Here is a 26,473-nt window from a genome sequence, read left to right on the forward strand (position 1 = left end):
CAAGACCTACCACTACTACTACTACTACTACTACAAGACCTACTACTACTACTACTACTAGAACTACAACAACTACAGCTATCACAACAACCAAAGCACCAACCACTACTAAAAGACCTACTACTACTACTACTACTAGAACTACAACAACTACAGCTATCACAACAACTGCACCTCCTAAAGCTTCTCCAGTGGTGGTTTTCGTCATACAACAAGTGTTCGTAGTAGCTTTGAATAACCCTCAAAGTAAAGAATTCCAAAAACTTGCAATAATCATTACTGCAGTGGTAAGTCCTAAGAAATTCAAGAGTTTGTTTTTATTGGGTGTATGACCATCCAATAATGTATGTCGATAGTTGTAAAAAATCTACATTTTTAAATGATATCTTTAATTTGTTCTAATCAGGTGACAATTAGTCTCCATCACTACAGATTGATTTATATTCCCCGTTACCTACAGTACCAGTCAATGAGTGGATGTGTCTGTATGTTAAATAACTATGGCTTAGCTAATGTGGATATGAATATATATATATAAAAATGCTGTGTGTGTGTTTGTTAAATCATTAAAATGTTATCCTGTTTCTACCTTACAGTTTGATGTGATCTACAAAACAAAATATGGGATCCTTTTCATCCGGACCATTGTTATTGGATTCAGGTAACTTTCCATTCCATTCCATTCTATTCTATTCTTATAAACATTTGTCATGCCACTGTTCATGACCTTTTATGACTTTTTGCAGACCTATTTCCCGTTCCCGTATGGATTTTGAAACACAGGCGGAGGTCAAACTGGTGTTCAACGAGACCGCCACTCAATCTGTCCCTGACTTGACTGACATTAGCAATACACTGAAAGTGGCTGTGACCAATCCAAACATTAGCTTTGGCAACCTCTCTGTGGATGTCAACACCATCATTGTTAAACGTGAGTAAACCCAGTAGCAAATTCTCCAGTGTTGAATGAAATCTGAGTGTTACATTTAATGCTTTTCTACAGTCTATACGGGTCCCAGTGTTGGGGACTAGCGGACTACAGATGATGGGATCTTATTTAAAAAAAACTAAAACTTGTAATCACCTCAAACGTCCGAGAAAAAAACCCTCTGAAATACAAAACAAAAAAGTAACCCTCAGTCATTCAAAATGTAGTCAGAATCCTACTCTGGGATAGAGCTGCAGCTAGCTGATGGCATCCTTCAATCCCAAGAAGCGTTCAGCTGCAGATATGATGATATCGAGTTCTTATTTTTGAGAACAAATATTTTCATTATTTTCTATATAAGACAACAAATAAGCAGTACATACAAGCAGTACCCAGGGGGAGCAACCACACACACACAAAATATAAGATGTAGGATCTTTAATTTGAGCCAGTTTTCCTACAGCAGGAAAGTAATCCTGCAGCAACAGGAAATGTGAATTATTATGTGGCTTATAATTAGTGGACATTGTTTGTAGGGGTTGATATATCTTTCATTAGGGAAAATCCAGTCTGACTATTTAAAGTAGAAAATAAAAACTTTAGAAGCCTATTTGAAACTCAAATACACTAGAAGTTTGCATTTCCTGCAGTGCAGGAACATTCTCAGCAGCAAAATAGTGATCAGAGGTAAGGAAAAGCAGCCAAGACTCCTTCAAGACTGTTGGAAAAGCATTCCAGTTGAAGCTGGTTGAGAGAATGCCAAGAGTGTGCAAAGCTGTCATCAAGGCAAAGGGTGGCTATTTGAAGAATCTCAAATATAAAATGTATTTGGATTTGTAGAACACTTTTTTGGTTACTACATGATTCCATATGTGTTATTTCAGAGTTTTGATGTCTTCACTATTATTCTACAATGTAGAAAATAGTAAAAATAAAGAAAAACCCTGGAATGAGGAGGTGTTCTAAAACTTTTGACCGGTAGTGTAAATATGTCCTTGAACATTAACACCCAAACTTTACCCAATACAGTATTCAGTTCAAACCAGCTTTTAAGAATGGTTTTCTTCACAGCTGTTGAACCTGTGCAGTTTATCACCATAGCAATAAATGCTGAAAGTCCACCTTTTTTCACGACGAGGGTATCTGGATCCACCTGTCTCAATGCACTACGCTGTGGTGATCCCCATGACAACGACCTACTAGCACTTTCTTTCACTCTTTTTGCCACCTTGGCATAAGAGCCAGCTGTTATCCTGGCAATCTCTGCCTCCATTCTGACAGGGCATTGTGCATGGGGTCCCACTACATTTTGTCATCTTCTGCAACAAAAAAATATACTGCACATGTCCAAAGGATATTGCAATACCCTGGGAACAAATGCTCTCACGGGATAATTCACATCTTGACATCTTTTGAGTGTCTGAGTGTTTTACTCTGTACAGAGTAAACATAACACAATCACATTTAATTATTGTCATCAACACAAACACTGAGGTTCTTTACCACCACTGAGTGGTATTTTAACTGTACTCCTGAGTGGCGCAGTGGTCTAAGGCACTGCATCGCAGTGCTAACTGTGCCACTAGAGATCCTGGTTCGAATCCAGGCTCTGTGCCGGCCGCGACCGGGAGACCCATGGGCGGCGCACAATTGGCCCAGCGTCGTCCAGGGTAGGGGAGGGAATGGCCGGCAGGGATGTAGCTCAGTTGATAGAGCATGGCGTTTGCAACGCCAGGGTTGTGGGTTCGATACCCACGGGGGGCCAGTATAAAAAAAAATATATATTTATATGTATTCACTAACTGTAAGTCGCTCTGGATAAGAGCGTCTGCTAAATGACTAAAAAATAAAAATAAAAAAATACACACAATTTTTTTTTAATAAAATACAACTGAAAATGAACAATATTAAAAAATAAAATACAAATAATACTAATTACATAGTACATTTAACTCTGGTTATTAACACAAACACTGGGGTCCATTACCACCACTAAGTGTTCATTTAACTCTTGAATCAACTCTAGAAATGTTACACTGAAAAATCAACACCAGGTAACACTGGCCAATTTGCCATGTAGATATATAGGCTTGTACAGCATAGACGTTCATAGACAAACCATTAGCTTGTACAGCATAGACGTTCATAGACGAACCATTAGCTTGTACAGCATAGACGTTCATAGACAAACCATTAGCTTGTACAGCATAGACGTTCATAGACGAACCATTAGCTTGTACAGCATAGACGTTCATAGACAAACCATTAGCTTGTACAGCATAGACGTTCATAGACAAACCATTAGCTTGTACAGCATAGACGTTCATAGACAAACCATTAGCTTGTACAGCATAGACGTTCATAGACGAACCATTAGCTTGTACAGCATAGACGTTCATAGACTAACCATTAGCTTGTACAGTAACTTTTCTGCTCTTTTGTCTTCAAAGTGTCAATTTCACCCACCACAAATGCAACTGCCAACACATCTACAACGACAAATGCCACAACTATAACTGCCACCACATCTACAACGGCTACTCCTGTCACCACTACCACAACCCCTGCAACTACCGCTGTTGCACTCACTGGAGTAACTGTGGTGTTCACGTCCAGAGAGATATTTATCTTTGACCTATCAAACACATCTTCTCAGGCCTTTCAAAACCGAGCAACACTGATTAAAACTAAGGTGAGCCTCCCAAAACAATAAAGATGTGAATGTCCTAACGAGAGAGGTAGAATACAGTATTACAGTCAGCTTTTAAATCGACAGGAAGTTGTTTGTTTAAACTTCATCTGTTTCTTGTTTTGCCTTCCAGCTTGAACCTTTCTATCGATCGGCTTTCCCCTCTTTCAACAGTTTGACTGTGAAAAAATTCAGGTGATTTTTTTTGCATTACATTTTTTATGTTGATTTAAATTGATCTCACTTTCTATCTAGCTTTAACCTGTTATCTCTCATTTGTTCCCAGCTCTGGATCCATCATCAATACTATGACTTTAGCATTCAGGTCCTCCTCTGTCCCTAATTCCAAGGAGATTGGCACCGTTTTGATAAATGCTGCACGAAACATCACAGCTTTTGACATTGACCCCACCTCAGTGACAGTCGACGGCACAGGTAAACACATGTATTTATTTAATTGTACTCTATTATCAGTTAAATAAATATTTTGTGTGCCATATATTTCGTACACCATACGCCATTATCTCTACATGAACCAATAATAATTAAGTAGTTGCATTCCAGTTGTATTCAGCAAATCAGCTGTCCCCCTAATCACATTACAGGGCAACAAACACTCATCTTATTTTATATTTTTTATCTCCATCCATGCAGCTGTGACCTCAAGTGGAGTAAGCGGCAAGACCAGTCTCTTCACCGCCATCTTTCTGGTGGTCCTGTCGCTGCTACTGTCGAGCCAGCATTAGTCTCACTGGTAATGCCCACTCGCTGGCAAGCAGCCAGTCAGAAAGACTGTTGGTAGTCATATTTTCACTTTGAGAACTTCCCACACATTCCAAACCCCAACCCCAATTCCACCCCATGATTGGAATAGCGTCCAAAAAATGAAATGAAGTCTTGTGAGTTGACATAAGATACAGTATATGTGGCAGTTGAACAAAATGATGTGATATAATTTTCTGCCTATTCCATCAAAATGTGTAAGGGTTTCCGATAGGTTAATTTTTATTTCTGTGCAATGCAAAGTATGTTTGAATTAATATGTTCTTAAGGTTATTTTTGATTCTCTCTGTTGCTGATATGAACAAAAACATGTATTCACTCTGTTGCTGATATAAACTAATGGGTACAATATTTTATTTTCTATTTTGACTAAACCAGTGAAACCTGGATAACGGATTTAATAAGGGTCTTTGGAGCAAAATGTTCAACGATTTAAACTATTATGAATGTAGTCTTCATCATGTATGTTATACCGTATAATGTAATTGTGTTATCAATAGTCATGATATTGTTCCAGTGTAAGGTTTTACGATTTTTTCTGGAGGTATACAATCTTCAATACATGTGTAGCTGTAGTTAAGATTCGGACCATTTGTAGTGTTTACTATTTGTTTACTAAATGAGGGGAATGGATGACAAGGTACAGTTGTGATGTTTATCTGACCAGTGATACACAGTGAGGGAGGGTTGTGCCCCACTGGTCTGGACAGCAGGTAGTTACACAGTGATACACAGTGAGGGAGGGTTGTGCCCCACTGGTCTGGACAGCAGGTAGTTACACAGTGATACACAGTGAGGGAGGGTTGTGCCCCACTGGTCTGGACAGCAGGTAGTTACACAGTGATACACAGTGAGGGAGGGTTGTGCCCCACTGGTCTGGACAGCAGTTAGTTTGTTGGTGCAATATTCGCTCTCCCAGAGACTGAGCTTTGATGGGTGCCTTCCCAGACTCTGGAGTAAGATAGATTTGTAGCTTTCACCAGACTAAACACTAGATGCCATTCCACAATAAATCGCCCGGGTTAACCGATGACTGCAGATGTAGATAGTTTGAAGTGTACGATATCTCTGAATGGGGAAAAACAAAACGGGTTTAGTGCCTTTTCTTATCTAACTCTTCAATAATGTATTTGGTATGATTGTGTGTTAGGGACTGTACCTATTATCATATTTATAATGTATCAGTAGTATTTATCTTATATCATTATATATTTTCAAAAACAAATATTGTATTCTGTGAGCTCAATTGTAACATTCTTCCATTACAGAATGAAAGGGTTATGAATAAATAAAGGACGATCAGAAGACGAAGAGTTGTTGTGTCATTGAACAGGAGTTTTTACATTTCACTGTGTATTTATCTCATCCACATACTGTCAAATCAATCAAAGAAAGATTTCAATGACAGAGAACCTGTTTTGATGGATCAGCTTGTCCTGTCCCACAGGTCTGAATATCCCCCCCGTGATAATATCCCCCCAGTGATAATATCCCCCCCCTCAGTGATAATATCCCCCCGTGATAATATCCCCCCCTCAGTGATAATATCCCCCCTCAGTGATAATATCCCGTGATAATATCCCCCCAGTGATAATATCCCCCGTGATAATATCCCCCAGTGATAATATCCCCCGTGATAATATCCCCCGTGATAATATCCCCCGTGATAATATCCCCCCCCAGTGATAATATCCCCCCGTGATAATATCCCCGTGATAATATCCCCCTCAGTGATAATATCCCCTCAGTGATAATATCCCCGTGATAATATCCCCCAGTGATAATATCCCCCGTGATAATATCCCCCCGTGATAATATCCCCCGTGATAATATCCCCTCGTGATAATATCCCCCGTGATAATATCCCCCGTGATAATATCCCCCCGCGATAATATCCCCCCGTGATAATATCCCGTGATAATATCCCCCCGTGATAATATCCCCCCTCAGTGATAATATCCCCTCGTGATAATATCCCCCCGTGATAATATCCCCGTGATAATATCCCCCCGTGATAATATCCCCTCGTGATAATATCCCCCCGTGATAATATCCCCCGTGATAATATCCCCCAGTGATAATATCTCCCCGTGATAATATCCCCCCAGTGATAATATCCACCCCCAGTGATAATATCCCCCGTGATAATATCCCCCGTGATAATATCCCCCCAGTGATAATATCCCCCCGTGATAATATCCCCCCGTGATAATATCCCCGGTGATAATATCCCCCCAGTGATAATATCCCCCGTGATAATATCCCCCCAGTGATAATATCCCCCGTGATAATATCCCCCCGTGATAATATCCCCGCGATAATATCCCCCCCGTGATAATATCCCCCCCTCAGTGATAATATCCCCCCAGTGATAATATCCCCCCAGTGATAATATCCCCCGTGATAATATCCCCCGTGATAATATCCCCCCTCAGTGATAATATCCCCCCCGTGATAATATCCCCCGTGATAATATCCCCCCGTGATAATATCCCCCGTGATAATATCTCCCCCGGTGATAATATCCCCCGTGATAATATCCCCCCAGTGATAATATCCCCCCTCAGTGATAATATCCCCCCGTGATAATATCCCCCCCGTGATAATATCCCCCCAGTGATAATATCCCCCCTCAGTGATAATATCCCCCCCGTGATAATATCCCCCAGTGATAATATCCCCCCTCAGTGATAATATCCCCCCGTGATAATATCCCCCCTCAGTGATAATATCCCCCCTCAGTGATAATATCCCCCCTCAGTGATAATATCCCCCCTCAGTGATAATATCCCCCTCAGTGATAATATCCCCCCCCGTGATAATATCCCCCCTCAGTGATAATATCCCCCCGTGATAATATCCCCCCCCTGTGATAATATCCCCCCCAGTGATAATATCCCCCCCTCAGTGATAATATCCCCCCAGTGATAATATCCCCCAGTGATAATATCCCCCCGTGATAATATCCCCGTGATAATATCCCCCCGTGATAATATCCCCCCGTGATAATATCCCCCCGTGATAATATCCCCCCTCAGTGATAATATCCCCCCGTGATAATATCCCCCAGTGATAATATCCCCCCGTGATAATATCCCCCCTCAGTGATAATATCCCCCAGTGATAATATCCCCCCCTCAGTGATAATATCCCCCAGTGATAATATCTCCCCAGTGATAATATCCCCCCGTGATAATATCCCCCGTGATAATACTCCCCCCGTGATAATATCCCCCCCGTGATAATATCCCCCAGTGATAATATCCCCCCCGTGATAATATCCCCCCCCTCAGTGATAATATCCCCGTGATAATATCCCCCCAGTGATAATATCCCCCCGTGATAATATCCCCCTCAGTGATAATATCCCCCGTGATAATATCCCCCCTCAGTGATAATATCCCCCCTCAGTGATAATATCCCCCAGTGATAATATCCCCCCCGTGATAATATCCCCCTCAGTGATAATATCCCCCCCTCAGTGATAATATCCCCCCGTGATAATATCCCCCTCAGTGATAATATCCCCCCGTGATAATATCCCCCCTCAGTGATAATATCCCCCTCAGTGATAATATCCCCCCAGTGATAATATCCCCCCGGTGATAATATCCCCCTCAGTGATAATATCCCCCCCCTCAGTGATAATATTCCCCCGTGATAATATCCCCCCCAGTGATAATATCCCCCTCAGTGATAATATCCCCCCCGTGATAATATCCCCCGTGATAATATCCCCCGTGATAATATCCCCCCGTGATAATATCCCCCAGTGATAATATCCCCCGTGATAATATCTCCCCGTGATAATATCCCCCCGTGATAATATCCCCCCGTGATAATATCCCCCAGTGATAATATCCCCCCGTGATAATATCCCCCCGTGATAATATCCCCCGTGATAATATCCCCCTCAGTGATAATATTCCCCCCAGTGATAATATCCCCCCGTGATAATATCCCCCGTGATAATATCCCCCCGTGATAATATCCCCCTCAGTGATAATATCCCCCCCCTCAGTGATAATATCCCCCCGTGATAATATCCCCCCGTGATAATATCCCCCGTGATAATATCCCCGTGATAATATCCCCCGTGATAATATCCCCCGTGATAATATCCCCCGTGATAATATCCCCCCAGTGATAATATCCCCCCGTGATAATATCCCCCCGTGATAATATCCCCCTCGTGATAATATCCCCCCCTCAGTGATAATATCCCCCTCAGTGATAATATCCCCCCGTGATAATATCCCCCTCAGTGATAATATCCCCCCGTGATAATATCCCCCTCAGTGATAATATCCCCCCCCGTGATAATATCCCCCCCTCAGTGATAATATCCCCCCGTGATAATATCCCCCTCAGTGATAATATCCCCCCCGTGATAATATCCCCCCTGTGATAATATCCCCCCCAGTGATAATATCCCCCCAGTGATAATATCCCCCCGTGATAATATCCCCCCTGTGATAATATCCCCCCAGTGATAATATCCCCCCAGTGATAATATCCCCCTGTGATAATATCCCCCCCCAGTGATAATATCCCCCCAGTGATAATCAAGAGTGATTATAGGATACCATACCATCATACCACAGGGTCAAACTCCAGTCCTCGCGGGCTGCCATATCTGCAGCTTTGTTTTTCTCCCTTACACCAAATGTCATTGACTGGGAGTCTACAAACCTGAGGAGTATACTGCTAATGGGATAAAGGAGTTAATGAGACAACTTTGGTCAATTCTGAATTCAACTCGGGATTACCGTTGACCTTTCAGGATAATAAAAGCAAGGCCTGTTTGCAGCTAATCCTGAATTTACAGGATAACTTTTCTTTCATTTTGATTTAGGCAAAAAAAAATCTAAAAGGTGGCACTGACTCGTTCCATGGATTGCGGTTTTCGGCATTGTCTCAATGAAGATATTGGCATTCGACTCACTGGGCTATCCACACAAGGTATGCACACACCGATACAAGCCTGGCGTGAGTTAGTGACAGGTATTGGATCAATATCCTCCTTTGTAGCATGGTTGGAGCCTGAGTTGGAATGTGAAGCTAACTGAAGCTAGCTATAGAAAAGCTAGCTTTAAAAAATGTCTGAATAGATCTAGCTAGCGTCATAGTGTAGGCCTGCTGCTCTGGTTTCCCCGGTCTAAATCAGACACTCATTAAGCTAAAGGCAAAGAATGAAACCAGCAGATATTGCAGCCATGCAGGAATTGAGTTCGATAACCTAAACTCCACAGTCCTCCACAGCCCTCCACGGTTTATACTGAAATGTCATCGTAACCAATGTTTCCTCTCATTTGTATCGGCACTGAGCAAATTTCAGGTCTGCTGAGCGCAAACTTGAGCGTTGTGAAAATTCTGTGCAAATTCCAGCGCGCGTTTACTGTGAACACTGAGGCTGAACCCGCTTTAAGTTACAGTTTTAACAGTGGCCCAGTAGGCTACTGTGGCTATTTGATCATAATGTAGGCCTACCAGAGTGGCCTACCATCAAAAAACAATTTTTTAACATGGAAACAGTGGTTCTATTGTAGTGTCGAGTCAATGTTGCTAATTATGCTGTAACAAAGGAGTCCGCTTATACTGAGCTTTGATCATAAGTTTTATTCATATCACAAGATTTCAGCATAAGTTTACAGATGTCATGATCACCCGGAGAGCAGTGTTTTCCAAATTACAATGTCCGCTCTGCTCTTCTTTGTTTAAACCCAGTACTTATAATATTCTCCAAAATATGGGTGGCTCCCTCTACTGTCCAATCCCCTGTCTACAACACACAGATTCCCTCTGTTCTATGGGGCGTCACTCTAAAACAACTCCCTCTGAAACTGAATAAACATCCTCTCAGGTTCCACTTGAAAACATTAGCAAAGTCATAATTCTTAATACACTACATATTTCCCCCCTTCGAGACTAACTAAAAGTCTCGAAAACAAAAAGAATAGGATTATGACAAGTAACAATTTCTCTTATTGAGTATCTTTAACAATAAACCCAAAACACTTTTCTCTGGAGTGTAAATACCTTTCTATGAAATATGAACAAATCTTTATGAAGTGTGAGAGCGAAAAACCTGTCTGGCAGCCTTCTCTCCAAATATCCATCCATCAATCAAGACAGTAAAATTCTCTCACGGCCCCTCTGCCCCAGGCAACCACCTAGGTACTCCAGATCAATTCATAAATCTTTATCAATGCATTTGAAACTATGATGCAACTAAATACACATGAAAGCCCCAGCAAACAAAATACTATCCAAAATGTCCACTCTCAGGCTGGTCGACCCATCGGACCCTACGGTGGATTATCTCTATCCCTGCCTAGACTCCATGTCCCTAAGCTTCCACAAAATAAACAAAAACATCTAAGATCCCCACATGTATCCAATAACATCAAATATCATTCTACAAAAATTAATACAGAGAGAATATGACACAAATTATGTATTACACATGCAAATATGTCTATATTTCATTGCAGACACTGGAATGTAGTCCACTACACTTCATTTCCTCAGCAGTGTCGACTTCCAATGCATCTTCGATGATGGAATTGGAACATTTCCACACCTTCCTTGTTCCATCTCCCCCTTTCCCTTCATATTCTCCTTTCATATTGTCCCTTCATATTGTCCTTGTTTGAGTATTTCAATCTCTACATATTCCCCCAAATGCTTCTGGAAGAAAAGAAAAGACCAAACAGTATATTTTGCAAAACAACACATTCAAATTAAAACATCAATATCAACTAAGAATATAAAAAAATGATATAAAATGATATATGAATGAATCACATTATTCTATTTCCCCCCTTTGATTCATAACAAAATAGTAAAATCACACTAATATTGAAAAACATTTGAAAAATGATCAAATAATCAAAATAGATATTTATCCATCAATACTCCATCCAGTCCCACTTGTCCATCTTCATCCAGATCAGGAACAGTCAACAACGGCATCTGAGTGTTGTCTCCAGGCATCACTACTCCAACCCATCTCAATATCATAGCTTTCGCAAAGGTCAGTAACAAAGTACAAAAGCAAAACTTCACACACAGCGCTATCAGAGCTGCTACTAAAATCTGAACCATCACTGCTCCCACTGGGCCTAACTAATCTTGCAACCAAGTCTTCGCTGACCATCCAGCTCCTTCAGATCTACCAAATGCATCCCTTATATTCTTCAATGCATCTATAACACTAGTGATATTATCTGAACTATCTGGAATCAAAGTATAACAATCATCCCCCGTCAAATTCATAGCCAAACATAAGCCACCTTGTTTTGCTAGAATTTAGTCAAGAGCCATGTCATGTTTCAACAGCGTCAGTCTGTGACTTCTTTGAGTATTCGACAGAAGGTTAAACCCTCTTATCGTTTCATTTGCAAAACCCTGCAAAGTATAGGTAATATTATTAGCCAAATGACATAGCCAAACATAAGCCACCTTGTTTTGCTAGAATATAGTCAAGAGCCATGTCATGTTTCAACAGCGTCAGTCTGTGACTTCTTTGAGTATTCGACAGAAGGTTAAACCCTCTTATCGTTTCATTTGCAAAACCCTGCAAAGTATAGGTAATATTATTAGCCAAATGACATAGCCAAACATAAGCCACCTTGTTTTGCTAGAATATAGTCAAGAGCCATGTCATGTTTCAACAGCGTCAGTCTGTGACTTCTTTGAGTATTCGACAGAAGGTTAAACCCTCTTATCGTTTCATTTGCAAAACCCTGCAAAGTATAGGTAATATTATCAATATGATCTGCCAAAAATTTTACACCATATCATGAAAAAAATCACCACTTCTCTCTTAGACTTATCCTCCAATGATAGGCTTCCCAGACTATGAAATTCCTCTAAAATTGGTGCTGGAGCTATCTGCTCCCTTGTAATCAAATGCGATATATTTATGGCTTTAATAACTATCAATGTTGAAAGAGTTAAATTGCTTCTCACTGTTGTTATAATAGGCTGAAGTGTTGATGTCCTTGTTGTTACTTCATCCATTCTCCCTAAGACTTTGAACTCCTGACTTGTATTTCCATCTATCACCACTAGTGTCACTACATTCACTCTCAGTCCTAACTCTAATCCCTCACTTTCAAACTGTTGATTATAAAAATACACTTATAATCACCTTGATCTTCCTGCTGGGAATTGTAAATATAGATACCGCAATCACCCTCAATTTTCATTCTTCTCTCATCATTCAGCAACGCATACTTTCTCAATGCCACTGCTCCTAACAGATTTAAACTCCTACCATATCCATCTTCCCACTGAACTCTAAATATTTCCTTCACCACTGTTCTCTCTCTCTTACTACTAACTAACATTGAAACTTAGCTTACTGTCCTAGAGTTCCTTCAACCCTAGTTTTCCTAACTTTTTTAATCTAATCTTTTCTCCTAACTTTTAAAAAACCATTCCACTGATTTATTCACAAAATCCCTTTACCACCAATTTTTAGAATATGTGATGGGGAAGTCCCCACCTGCTTCTGACTTCTTTACACACAGACTTGGCAAACGATCGAACATCTTTTAGCCTTGTTTGAAATCTCTTGGTGTAGGAATGTAACCAAGAATAACAGTCACCCCTTTTAACTTTATTTTCCAGACAGATTGTCTAATAGGCAGTCTAATAGATTGTCCTCCTTCCTATGATATTATCTTTTCAAGCAAATATGATTCCCAAAAACCCTACTCTTTTAAAATCTTCTACCAGACAGCCGTCTAGTGTACATCTTATTGTACAGTTCAATTTACACAATGCATCTCTTCCCAACAATGCAATAGGTATATGTTCTGATACCAGTATGGGTATTTTAATTTCTCTTTGATTTTTATAGCAGAGCTCAATTGGTTCCTTAAGAGTAATCAGCTGTTTTACTCCGTCAAATCCCTATCCTAATTAGTTAATTTTACATAGTGAGATGTGTAACCTCATCAGGCTCAACACAGATAAAAGCTTTTCCACTATCACTTCTCCTAGTCCTTTTATTTTCACTTCAATTGTTGGATATTTCTTTCTCCCTAATCGGTGCTATCAGCTGACACCCCCCTTCGGATCTTCTAGGCACTCTAGAATCCTTGCTCCTTTAAGGGTTCACCTGTCCTCCAGATGATCTTCACTTGCTCCTTTATCTTCCTCAGAAATGTCCTCTGTTGTTTCCTCCTGGCGCATTGCAGTCATAGGTAAAGTAACCAATCTGTCCACAATTATACAGTGGGGAAAAAAAGTATTTAGTCAGCCACCAATTGTGCAAGTTCTCCCACTTAAAAAGATGAGAGAGGCCTGTAATTTTCATCATAGATACACGTCAACTATGACAGACAAAATGAGAAAAAAAAATCCAGAAAATCACATTGTAGGATTTTTTATGAATTTATTGGCATATGATGGTGGAAAAAAAGTATTTGGTCAATAACAAAAGTTTCTCAATACTTTGTTTTATACCCTTTGTTGGCAATGACACAGGTCAAACGTTTTCTGTAAGTCTTCACAAGGTTTTCACACACTGTTGCTGGTATTTTGGCCCATTCCTCCATGCAGATCTCCTCTAGAGCAGTGATGTTTTGGGGCTGTCGCTGGGCAACACAGACTTTCAACTCCCTCCAAAGATTTTCTATAGGGTTGAGATCTGGAGACTGGCTAGGCCACTCCAGGTCCTTGAAATGCTTCTTACGAAGCCACTCCTTCGTTGCCCGGGCGGTGTGTTTGGGATCATTGTCATGCTGAAAGACCCAGCCACGTTTCATCTTCAATGCCCTTGCTGATGGAAGGAGGATTTCACTCAAAATCTCACGATACATGGCCCCATTCATTCTTTCCTTTACACGGATTAGTCGTCCTGGTCCCTTTGCAGAAAAACAGCCCCAAAGCATGATGTTTCCAACCCCATGCTTCACAGTAGGTATGGTGTTCTTTGGATGCAACTCAGCATTCTTTGTCCTCCAAACATGACGAGTTGAGTTTTTACCTAAAAATTATATTTTGGTTTCATCTGACCGTATGACATTCTCCCAATCCTCTTCTGGATCATCCAAATGCACTTCAGACGGGCCTGGACATGTACTGGCTTAAGCAGGGGGACACGTCTCGCACTGCAGGATTTGAGTCCCTGGCGGCGTAGTGTGTTACTGATGGTAGGCTTTGTTACTTTGGTCCAGGCTCTCTGCAGGTCATTCACTAGGTCCCCCCGTGTGGTTCTGGGATTTTTGCTCACCGTTCTTGTGATCATTTTGACCCCACGGGGTGAGATCTTGCGTGGAGCCCCAGATCGAGATAGATTATCAGTGGTCTTGTATGTCTTCCATTTCCTAATAATTGCTCCCACAGTTGATTTCTTCAAACCAAGCTGCTTACCTATTGCAGATTCAGTCTTCCCAGCCTGGTGCAGGTCTACAATTTTGTTTTTGGTGTCCTTTGACAGCTCTTTGGTCTTGGCCATTGTGGAGTTTGGAGTGTGACTGTTTGAGGTTGTGGACAGGTGTCTTTTATACTGATAACAAGTTCAAACAAGTGCCATTAATACAGGTAACGAGTGGAGGACAGAGGAGCCTCTTAAAGAAGAAGTTACAGGTCTGTGAGAGCCAGAAATCTTGCTTGTTTGTAGGTGACCAAATACTTATTTTCCACCATAATTTGCAAATAAATTCATTAAAAATCCTACAATGGGATTTTCTAGAATTTTTTTTCTCAATTTGTCTGTCATAGTTGACGTGTACCTATGATGAAAATTACAGGCCTCTCTCATCTTTTTAAGTGGGAGAACTTGCACAATTGGTGGCTGACTAAATACTTTTTTTCCCCACTGTAACACTCTTCTGAAAGTTGCTGGAAGTGTGGCTGAAATCTTCCTCCTCCTTCTAAACCTTCTCGTCCTCTTCCTCTCCAACTCTGTGTCTGTCCAGAAACTGGCTGTGGATATGAAACACCTGGTACCGCCCTTGGTGGCTGGTACAATTGCGGTTGGAACTGTTCTGGTTGAAGCTGTGGCAGTGATTGTTGATTTGGTGCACACTGATTCTGCATAACCAAAGCTTGTTTCTTCTCCTTTTTATTCTCCCCCAGTTGTAGTTGATTGAGTTTTCTGAGAGTTTCTTCGTCCTGTTCTTTCTGGTTGTGTTCCCTTTTCCTGTACAGATCCACTTGATGGGCTATATGATCGGTATAGACGCCTTTTGTCATGCTTCCAAGTCCAACCACCTCTGCCAGTTTGCTCCTTACTGGTGAGGGCAGTCCCATTTGCAGTTTAGCTCTCAAAATTGACTGCTCAATTTGACTCACATCTGGATCATTTCCAGTAATATTTCTCCACACTTGATGAACTCTTGACACATAGGCTCTCGGATTTTCTTGTTGTCCTAGTGGGTCAATCAGAATATTATCAGGATGCACATTTGTTGGAAATGTATCTTTCAATGCTCTCCACAGACGATTCCTACTTGCAGCCAACAATTCAGGGTCGTTCACTGCAGTCCCCACATATCTATTCAGTCCCGCTCTCTGAAAAATTTCTTCCATACCTGGAATCCCCAGGAGATTAGCCAAAAGTCTCTTAATGTCTCCTATAGCAGACTGTGTTCCCACCGTAATTTCTTCCAATTTTGAAATCCAAGGATAGGCTCCATCTTGAAGAGTAGGCAGCTTCTCAAGTATATCTGACATATCGGTACTTTGCAAAGGCTTATATTCTAAGTTTTGACCTCGAATGATCACCGGCATAATTTTCTTACTAGTGCCCCCTTTCCTTGGTCTCAATGTATATTTTTTCTCAAATTCTTGGGATTCTTTTCTCAGCAGTTTCTTCTTCTGTATCTTCAGCTTCTTGAGTTGTTCCTCCAGTTCTTTTACTTCTCCTAAATACGCATCGGTCTATATCTCTTTCTATTTCTTCTGTGCTAGTCATTGTTGGATAAAATCCCCTTGAATATGAAGCACCTTTACTCTCCCACTCTTTATCGCTGTCTTCACCTTTGCTTTTATCAGAACTCGAATCTCTTGTATTCTTCTTCTTCAAACATCCATCACCCCTTCTTTCCGCTCTTGCCAACCTCCGTCTGATCACAGGGTCATATCCACCCATGATCTCTTCTGAATCACTCTGATCATCATCATCATCATCATCTTCATCAAGTTCCATTCTCCTGAACCTCATTCTACCCTTATTTTCCAGACATCTCGGTTTTTTCTTACTTCTGGAGTTTGGATTCATTTTTATGGTCGTTTCTGCTTGTCCTCTCTCTATTATTCATTCATCTTTATCTCTGATGCAATAATCACCCTCCTGAACGATCACCGGAAGCTGAGGATAGACGTCCTTAAGCTCTACTTCTTTCTCATAAGGTGGGGGTCTTTTTGCTGAATCCGTATGTGAGAAAGGTGTACTGACTTCTGCCATTAGTTTTTCTGTCACCTTTCCTTGTTTCACCATTTTCTCTATACCTTTGTTTATTTTATCGCTGGCATCTTTTATCAGTTTTTGTCCTTCATTCTCAAACAGCTTAAGAACACCCAGCTCTCTTTGTCTCTTTTCTTTATGTTGTTCCCTTTTTTCCCTTTCTTTTGATCTGCTTTATGAATTGACAGAAGCACTTTCATTATGTTGATTACATCAGGATTAAGAGTCCCTTCCACTGGCCATGGTTGTTCAATGTCAGGCCAACGTTTGTTTCATTTGCCGGATAACCTAGCAATACCATTAACTAAAGGATTACTATTTTGTACTATATCAACAGGTGTAATTACCTTCATAGTCCTGATATCCTTTTTCCCCATTGTAACAACTCTTTTATATTCCTTTATTGTGAATTATTTTATTATTTTAGAATATATAGCTTATAGTGTCCTACCTTTAATTATTAATATAAACTAAAAAAAATGTTTATTTTTTATTTTTTTTAATAATCAAAATTAATCAATAAAAATATGAATATTCAAAAATAATTAATCAATATATATACTTTCTTTATTAAACAATTTATCAATACATTTATGAATAATCAAAAAAAAAAAAAACTTTTATTTTACTAATTTATCAATTAGTGGCTATCTTACCACCTTCAATCAGGAAAAGTACAGGAAAGTAGACAACTTCAGAGCAATCCAAAAAGAAAAGACCTATAATCCAGCAACACTACAGTACTCATAAACCAATTATTTAATAAGCACCCAATTATCTTAATTTTACAGAATAATGTCAGTACTCGATTCCCAACACAACTCTAATCAAACCCACTCATGCACAAAAACTCCAAAATGCAATTTTTATTTTCATCAATTGAACAGTCTTTTGCCAAGTCCTTGTCAAATTGTCATAACATCAAATATCCTGTAGGGGAAGACTTTGTAAACATGACAGTACTAGCCTGATATTTGACGAGATCCGGTGCAGCAGACTCTGTCGCGTCACACCCTGTCACATGATGTACACGTCAGCACTTCCTCTCTCTCTCGCTCTCTCTCCTCGTTCCTCTTATCGTCTCTCATATGACAAAAGAACAAAGAAACAGACAAGAATCTAGCAGTTTATGCAGTCACTGAGTTACTTCAACCATTCAATACTCCTCCGTTCACATTTGCTCTAAGAAATAAGCAAAAACTTAACTCAGGAATATTATAAGTAACTCAATAATATTTTATTTTATTTATTTTAATCCGTCATTTTATTTTATTTATTTTAATCCGTCAACATATATCTAATTTATCAATTCAATAGGTCTCAAGAAAACAGTTTCATCTTCAAACAACAGCCGATGTAACAACCAGAATACACCATTAGTCTAACTCTTCTCTTTGTTCCTATGTCTGTGTCTCCCCGCAGAGGAGTGTAGCAGAGGAGTGACCTATTTACCCCTACGTCACTCTAGTGTCGTAAAATCACACACATGCGCAGTACATTCATCACTACGATTTCACAGTGGAAGGAGTTCTCTCTCAGCTCTCTTCACTCCAGACAACAGAACGTTAGCATTCCCTCTATAGCTCCTCTCCTTTACCCTTATAGACAAACAATAACACTTAACAGAGCTCACAAAACATCAGGCACCAAGCCCAAACTATCTAAACACAATATTGGTGGCTCGTCCCATTCCAAAGGACCACCAAGGAAAAAATATCGAACATAACCCGCATCAAAATTGGCATGTAGCAAGAATTAGCATTTAGCATTAGCATGTAGCATGAAGCATAATTAGCAGGCCACGTTTAGCATTTCTCCCTCCGCCGTGCCGTAAAAATCTTTATGAGTGCTAAATTTGTGCTACCACGAGGTCCCTGTGGAATTGAAATGAGTGGTCACATCAATCAAATAATTCGTCAACTATCAGCTGAGCGGTAACATACAATATCAATATACCACGGCCTTAAGTCCCCAGGACTCACCTAATTACACCTAACGCGTTATTAGGATTTTTGGCCCACCTTAGAGGTCGCCTTTATAAAAGGGCTTACCGTTGATTCACAGCGGTTCTAAGTTACACACATATGCCTAGGCCTTATTCCTCTCAATCGATTGTTCTTGAACTCTTATTCAAGCAAAATATCTCTATAGACACTCTATAGACACTCCCCCCTCTTTGCGCTGTTTACCAGTGCAAAGAAATTTAGAATGGTTAGGCCAGACCCCTAGTCCACAGCAATAAAAGCAACAGCAGCACACACCGGTCCCCAACGGTACATCTCCTGAGCGCACACACCCAAAAGCAGACGAAGGAAACACACACAAGACCGTGAGAAATCTCACCTTATAAGCCGGCGTCTTGAGCGAGAGTCACTCCGCTGTTCATGAATATAACACTGCAGAGACGCAGACCCGCCTCATCACTCGTCGCCAATTTGTAGTGTCGAGTCAATGTTGCTAATTATGCTGTAACAAAGGAGTCCGCTTATACTGAACTTTGATCATAAGTTTTATTCATATCACAAGATTTCAGCATAAGTTTACAGATGTCTAGAGCATCCGGAGTGCAGTGTTTTCCAAATTACAATGTCCGCTCTAATGTTCTTTGTTCAAACCCAGTACTTATAATATTCTCCAAAATATGGGTGGCTCCCTCTACTGTCCAATCCCCTGTCTACAACACACAGATTCCCTCTGTTCTATGGGGCGTCACTCTAAAACAACTCCCTCTGAAACTGAATAAACATCCTCTCAGGTTCCACTTGAAAACATTAGCAAAGTCATAATTCTTAATACACTACACTATCACTCAGCCTACAGTAGCAGCCAATGTGTGGTGTTCAATGTAGACCTACATTCCATGAGACTTTTGAAGAAAAACATGCAGGGCTTGGCATTAACCTGTATATCCACTTGTCCTTCAGACAAGGAGGTGACTGAAAATGTTGTTGTGCTGTGTGATGCAAGAAATCACTTTACAAAATAAAATGCATTATTATTCCAATACCATTAATACAGAGAATCAGACAAAGTATGCTACTTAGCTTTTTCAAGCCTGTCTCAAATACAACACTGCCCCTTCAAGACTAAAAAGCTCTTTACCTGACTCGCTTTTCAAAATACAACACTGCTTTTCAAAGATGTCTAGAAATTTACCAGTTTTGTGCTCTTGTAGGAACAATCCCTCCCCTATTGCTGACTACAAATGATCTATAACTGGGTTAATAACTCACTAACTAGCACAGGATGTGAACAAAATGTGCTCACGTGGCTACATGCAGCTCTGATCTCAAAACAAGCGCATCTACTCACGACCGCTCATGCTGTAAACACAGTCCAGTTCAAAGTATAATGGCACAGATCCATATATGGCAATGGTCTATTTGCATATAGGCCTACTGCAGCTCTGATTGGTTATGCAGCACCAGTCTGTGTAGAGTACAGGCTGAGTAGTGAGTGTCAATGCAATAGAATCCTACTCCGGTGCGTACTGCCTACAACAAAAATCTCTTGCATAGTTTGTTTTGTTTTGGTATGTTGCATTGAAAGTGGCTAATATTGCGTTGATTCACTTTCTGAGTCAAAATGCAAGCTGATATCTACCACTGTACATATGTCTGTGCAACATTAACCTATTAAAAACAGTTCTGTAGCAATGAGGTTTGTGCAGTAGGCTGTAGGTCCAATACATTATCGCCGCATATTGGCTTTGCTTTGAATCGTTCAGGCGATTTTTGAAATTATATTTCAAAATTTGAAGTAGTCTATATGATCCCACTGGTAAAAGATCCGTTGTTGTATTACTTGTGAGGCACAGCTGAGTGAGCATACATTTAAATAATTTGCTTTTTTTTTTTTTTTTACCGGTGTGATGGCGCTTGCATGTGATGGTCAGTCTCAGCGGAGGGAGAGAGCAGCAGACTAAGGGTCCACCTCTCAACATCCCTCCGCTCTCCCTTTCCTCCACTGACACTGACCAAAAAGGGACTCTTTCCTCCACTGACACTGACCAAAAAGGGACCCTTTCCTCCACTGACACTGACCAAAAAGGGACCCTTTCCTCCACTGACACTGACCAAAAAGGGACCCTTTCCTCCACTGACACTGACCAAAAAGGGACCCTTTCCTCCACTGACACTGACCAAAAAGGGACCCTTTCCTCCACTGACACTGACCAAAAAGGGACCCTTTCCTCCACTGACACTGACCAAAAAGGGACTCTTTCCTCCACTGACACTGACCAAAAAGGGACTCTTTCCTCCGCTGACACTGACCAAAAAGGGACTCTTTCCTCCACTGACACTGACCAAAAAGGGACACCGTCTTCCAGCTTATGGCAAAACTCGAGTCGCACCGCATTATTTCTGCCTCATGCACAAATTCATGTTGTTACTCCTACGAGCAGAGAAAGGGAAATATTCCTCGATATTAAAAAAGACCCAAGCCACTAGTAATAACAACAACAACTCAAGCCTATAGATACACTTTCCAACTCATTAATTTCTGCTTCAATGCTTGTTGTAGTGCTGAGCAGAAATAGGGAGAATGTGCATTTTATCAAATCAATTTTATTTATAAAGCCCTTAGCAACTGTCACAACGTGACAATGCAAGCAATATAGAGGTAGAAGCCGGTGGCTAGGAAAAACTCCCTAGAAAGGCAGGAACCTAGGAAGAAACCTAGAGAGGAACCAGGCTCTGAGGGGTGGCCAGTTCTCTTCTGATTGGGCCGGGTGGAGATTATAAGAGTACATGGCCATTAAGGCCAGATTGTTCTTCAAGATTTTCAAACATTCATAGATGACCAGCAGGGTGCAACAGGTTAGTACCTCAGAAATAAATGTCAGTTGGCTTTTCATAGCCGAGCATTCAGAGGTCGAGACAGCAGGTGCAGTAGAGAGAGAGAGAGTGAGGGAGAGAGAAAGAGAGAGTCGAAAACAGCAGGTCTGGGACAAGGTAGCACGTCCGGTGAACAGGTCAGGGTTCCATAGCCGCAGGCAGAACAGTTGAAACTGGAGCAGCAGCACAACCAGGTGGACTGGGGACAGCCAGGAGTCATCAGGCCAGGTAGTCCTGAGGAATGGTCCTAGGGCTCAGGTCCTCTGGGAGATACTGGAGGCTGAGACGTGGTGGGGTCAGGAGACACTATGGCCCCGTCCGACGATATCCCCAGACAGGGCCAACCAGGCAGGATTTAACCCCACCCACTTTGCCAAAGCACAGCCCCCACACCACCAGAGGGATATCAACAGACCACCAACTTACTACCCTGAGACAAGGCTGAGTATAGCCCACCAAGATGTCCTCCACTGCATCAGCCCGAGGGGGTGACAGAGCTGAGTAAGAACTTAAACATAAAGTCACTCATATAAACAGCATCTCTTTGCTGTCTTCGTTGACAGTCTGTCTCTAGTCGTGGTTTTAAACGTTTTGAAATCTCACAGTATCAACTCTGCTGTAGCTTTCTTTTATGCCTGTTACGTTACTGCGGACACGTCATCTGAGCCATCCTATTGGCCAGCGGTAGGCACATAGTGGACTTGATTTGTTCTCCGGGCCCGCCGGGAAGGCAGACACGTGAAAAGGTTGAAAATGGCAACAGTTGGCCTATCCGTCTCGCAGGGCAGCTGAATCGGCTGCACCTACCACCAACAGCCCGAGACCAATAGAAGAAGAAAAAAATAGGAACACAATGTTTGGGTTTTTACAGAAATGTTTGGCGATCGCTTAGAAATGCCTTGGAGATCGACGAGTCGATCGCGATCAACCGGTTGGTGACCACTGCTCTAGAAAGTTGAGTGTAGTTCAATCTCGTGCTTCTCTCTGTGGGCTGATATTTATTCTGTGCAGAAGTCCCAGGGAAGCTGCTTGGCAGTCTCAGGGCTACTTCGCGCTCATTCACGCGCACAGTTTAGAGGGAACATTGATTGTAACCCAAGCCTAAACTCCACAGCCCTCCACGGGTTTATACTGAAATGTCATTGTAACCCAAGCCTAAACTCCACAGCCCTCCACGGGTTTATACTGAAATGTCATTGTAACCCAAGCCTAAACTCCACAGCCCTCCACGGGTTTATACTGAAATGTCATTGTAACCCAAGCCTAAACTCCACAGCCCTCCACGGGTTTATACTGAAATGTCATTGTAACCCAAGCCTAAAGGACAGAACTTTATATATGTCATTGTAACCAAAGCCTAAAGGACAGAACTTTATAAATGTCATTGTAACCAAAGCCTAAACGACCAAACTTTATCGAAACACTGAGAATGAGTTTGCATACTGTTAAGCTCTTATGAGCTATGATAAGATATGTTATCAGCTATGTTAAGCTATGTTATCATCTATGTTAAGATATGTTATCAGCTATGTTAAGCGTGCATGGCTAACAGTTTATATGGAAAATAAACTGTCACGATCCTCGGATATAGAGGACCAAGGCGCAGCGTGGAAGGTGAACATACTTATTTATTAAATGATACACGAACAAAACAACAAATCGATACGTGCCGTCCACAGGTGCAAACCACAAACCAACACGGAACAAGATCCCACAAACACTGTGGGAAAACCACCTGACTAAATATGGTTCCCAATCAGAGACAACCAGCAACAGCTGATACTCGTTGCCTCTGATTGAGAACCACTCTGGCCAACATAGATATACAAAACTAGACTAGACACAACGAGCACAAAACATAAACTCTACACACCCTGGCTCAACTTAAAAGAGTCCCTAGAGCCAGGGCGTGACATAAACAGACCGAAAAACACCACAGAGATAAGCCTCTGATAGGTACCTGCATTTCTGGCCTGTTTGACTTAAATGGTCAAGAGGGCGCTAGAGTTTGGTCTTGGGGATTCCAGGTGAATTTGGCCCAAGAATAGTTATGATGTTTGGGTCGTGGTTAGCAATGCTATGTATAACATAAACAATGTTAGACATATTTGAATTATAATCAAGCTAAATACCATCTGCATTGTTTGCAGTGATAAGTGTTTTATGTTGAATTCCTTTGAATTGCATGGAATTCAATTATACCTCCTTCAATTCAAATTCAGTTCAAATTCTGCTGTGTCCAATTCTAAATTGAGCTTTAATGAATGAGTTTAAATGAAGTACATTCCAAAAAAAACGAATTGACCCCAACCCTGGTTGGCTAGCTAGCTAGCTCACAAGCTTGTGTGCACAGAGCAGCACTAGAATTAAAAACCCCAACCTTGTTGTAGTAAATAAATCAAATTTGAAACTTGATAACTATAGTATCCTTAACCAGCATTGAAAAAGTAAATCCATTCTTCTCTAATTAAACGTCTCTCCCTAATTTCTGAATTATGCTTGTAACGTCATCAGTAGGCTACAGTAACCTAGGCAACAGTAACCTATGCTTCAGAGGGGAGGGGCAGGTGGCCTACACACGCACACCCACTGGCAACGATTTCCAGCTGGCAGGCAGATGCTGGAATAAGTTTCTGAGTGACAGAGTGAGGGCTTTGCATTGGCCCTTTGATGCGATTTCTGTGGGACTGGAAAAAAAAAAACGCCTGGAACGTATAATAATATTATTAACCAGTTCCCATGCTTTTTAAAATAACGGTTCTGTTCCAGAACAGTATAGATCACTTTCGTTTTCAATTCTGGTTCTGTTCCTCAAATAATTTCGTTAATTTCCAGTTTTTGGTTCTGTTCCCTGAACCAGTTCCAACCCTTGGTTTGTATCAGGGGTGAAGAAAACATTCCTATGATGTTGCAAGAATGTTCACACAAAAATGTATTTTGTATTCTTTAGAGGTTCGCAAAATAGTATAAAGATGAGAAAAAAAAGGCTGTATAAAATAAATTATACAAATACTAAGCAATATTTTTTCATTATTATTTTATACTAATACAATTGCTGAGAGAAAGAGATTTTGTTAAACAAGTTTTTCTTCTCTCAAAAAGACAGCTGTCAAAATTATTGGAACATCCAAAGAGTCTTATAAATAAAGTCAAACAAAATTCCATCTGCATGAACACTTTTTTTTATTTTTTATCTCAGTTTAAGGAACTGTATTGTGATGTTACATGGCTTCCTGTTTCACTGGGGTATAAAATGAGGTAACACGTCAAATCCCGTTGTCACCCATCACCATGGGAGAATGTAAAGAACTCACAAATGAAAAGAGACAAATGGTTGTTGACCTTCATAAATCAGACAATGGGTACAATAAAATAGCAACAAAAAATATATATACCACTTACCACTATTAGGGCAAAAATTAAGTTTAAAACCACTGGAACAGTGGTAAACTTGCCTGATATTGGATTGCATACACACACAAAAGAAAAATGTATGCACGCATGACTGTAAGTCGCTTTGGATAAAAGCGTCTGCTAAATGGCATAGTATTATATTATTGGTGTCACGACTTCCGCCGAGGCTGCCTCCCCTCCTTGTTCGGGCAGGCTTCGGCGTTCGTCGTCACCGGCTTACCAACCACTGCCGCTCCATATATCATCATTCCATTTGTATTGTCTTGTTAATTACACACACCTGGTTCTTATCCCCTCATTAGTCTGTGTATAAGTGTTCCCTCTGCCCCCCTTGTCCTTGTGGGTGATTGTTATTTGTGAGAGTAGTGGAGCTACTCGCACTTTGTGTTGCCGGGGTAGATATTTCCCCCTGTGTCTGTATATAATTGGAGTATCCCGTACTGTGTATTGGCGGGGGTAGATAGTTCCCCCCTGTGCCTGTTTTCGTGTGTCGCTATCCAGCGCTATTTGTGTACGACGGAATAAACTCATATTTCGGTGATAACCCTCCTGCGCCTGACTCCTTCTATCACACTCATCACATGGATGCAAGTGTATCTTGCGTTCAATACCAAAACCTATTATTTGGCAGAGAATAGTATCTGTATTCATTGAGGGCAGTCAATGTAAAATTATACTGATAGGATATTCGATTTTATAGTGTATTGTATTGCATAAATAACATTGCAATTTCTCTTATATAGGGTTTTATTTGAATTTGAACAGTGCTTTGAATATGCAAGTTTTCAACAGGGCTCATCACTAACAAAACCAATCAGATGTCCTTATCTCGGAGAAGAGTTACCTAAAGTGTAGTGCCATTCCTCTTAATTAATGACAAGAATTCAAGGAATGTTCAAGTGCTATCAACCTGGTGTCCATCTGGCACCAAGTGGCTGGGACAGTAACTTAATTTTAAATTAAATTGCCTACATTGTGCATCGTTGTTCATCTTCAAGAATGTAAAGTGGTTCACCAAGAAGGTAGTGGTGCTATTATAACGATCGGTTGTGTCATGAGTGACACGTCACACAGCCACTAAAGGACCAGTAGTCTACCAACTGCTGGCGTCAGGCCTAAAGATCAAACCCCACTCTGCGAAATCAAGCATGCAAGTCATTCAATACCAACCTTGATCAGTTCCTAAACAAAAAAACGTTTTTATTTATTTTGTCATATTTTGGTTAAGGTAAAATAGTTATCTTCAGTTCATATCCCATTTTCTATTGCGTATTTCCATATATTGATGTGTATTGTAGCCTGCCTTCTCTATAGGATTAGGCTATTCTATTTATTTCAATAATTGAGATTATTAGCCTATTTCAAGAAGAGAATTGAAGGTCTATGCCTCAAAATGT

At 40.9% G+C, this 26,473-nt stretch overlaps 1 protein-coding gene across 3 annotated transcripts; it reads left to right on the forward strand.

The window, feature by feature from the left end:
- Nucleotides 1–5: 5 nt before the first annotated feature.
- LOC121559513 (integumentary mucin C.1-like) lies at nucleotides 6–5,701 on the forward strand. 3 transcript variants are annotated; one of them, XR_006658309.1, is made up of 8 exons: nucleotides 6–287; nucleotides 597–661; nucleotides 747–931; nucleotides 3,379–3,620; nucleotides 3,751–3,812; nucleotides 3,904–4,052; nucleotides 4,272–5,229; nucleotides 5,288–5,701. XR_006658309.1 is itself a non-coding variant. In XM_041872748.2 (7 exons), the coding sequence occupies exons 3-7, from the start codon at nucleotides 766–768 to the stop codon at nucleotides 4,361–4,363; spliced, it is 711 nt and encodes a 236-aa protein (XP_041728682.1). In that variant the 5' UTR covers nucleotides 6–287; nucleotides 597–661; nucleotides 747–765; the 3' UTR covers nucleotides 4,364–5,701. The 3 variants fall into 3 exon arrangements, 1 of the variants encoding a protein (XP_041728682.1); XR_006658310.1 differs by having other exon boundaries at nucleotides 4,272–5,171; XM_041872748.2 differs by having other exon boundaries at nucleotides 4,272–5,701.
- The last annotated feature ends 20,772 nt before the right edge of the window (nucleotides 5,702–26,473 follow it).

The sequence above is a fragment of the Coregonus clupeaformis genome, unplaced genomic scaffold (assembly GCF_020615455.1).
Source record: "Coregonus clupeaformis isolate EN_2021a unplaced genomic scaffold, ASM2061545v1 scaf0153, whole genome shotgun sequence".
Lineage (NCBI taxonomy): Eukaryota > Metazoa > Chordata > Actinopteri > Salmoniformes > Salmonidae > Coregonus > Coregonus clupeaformis.

Excerpts from the sequence above, each read along its gene's own strand:
- LOC121559513 (XM_041872748.2), top strand. The coding sequence starts at position 766 with ATGGATTTTGAAACACAGGCGGAGGTCAAACTGGTGTTCAACGAGACC. Across the intron at positions 932-3,378 it reads CAACACCATCATTGTTAAAC|TGTCAATTTCACCCACCACA; the intron begins GTGAGTAAACCC and ends TTGTCTTCAAAG. Across the intron at positions 3,621-3,750 it reads CAACACTGATTAAAACTAAG|CTTGAACCTTTCTATCGATC; the intron begins GTGAGCCTCCCA and ends TTTGCCTTCCAG.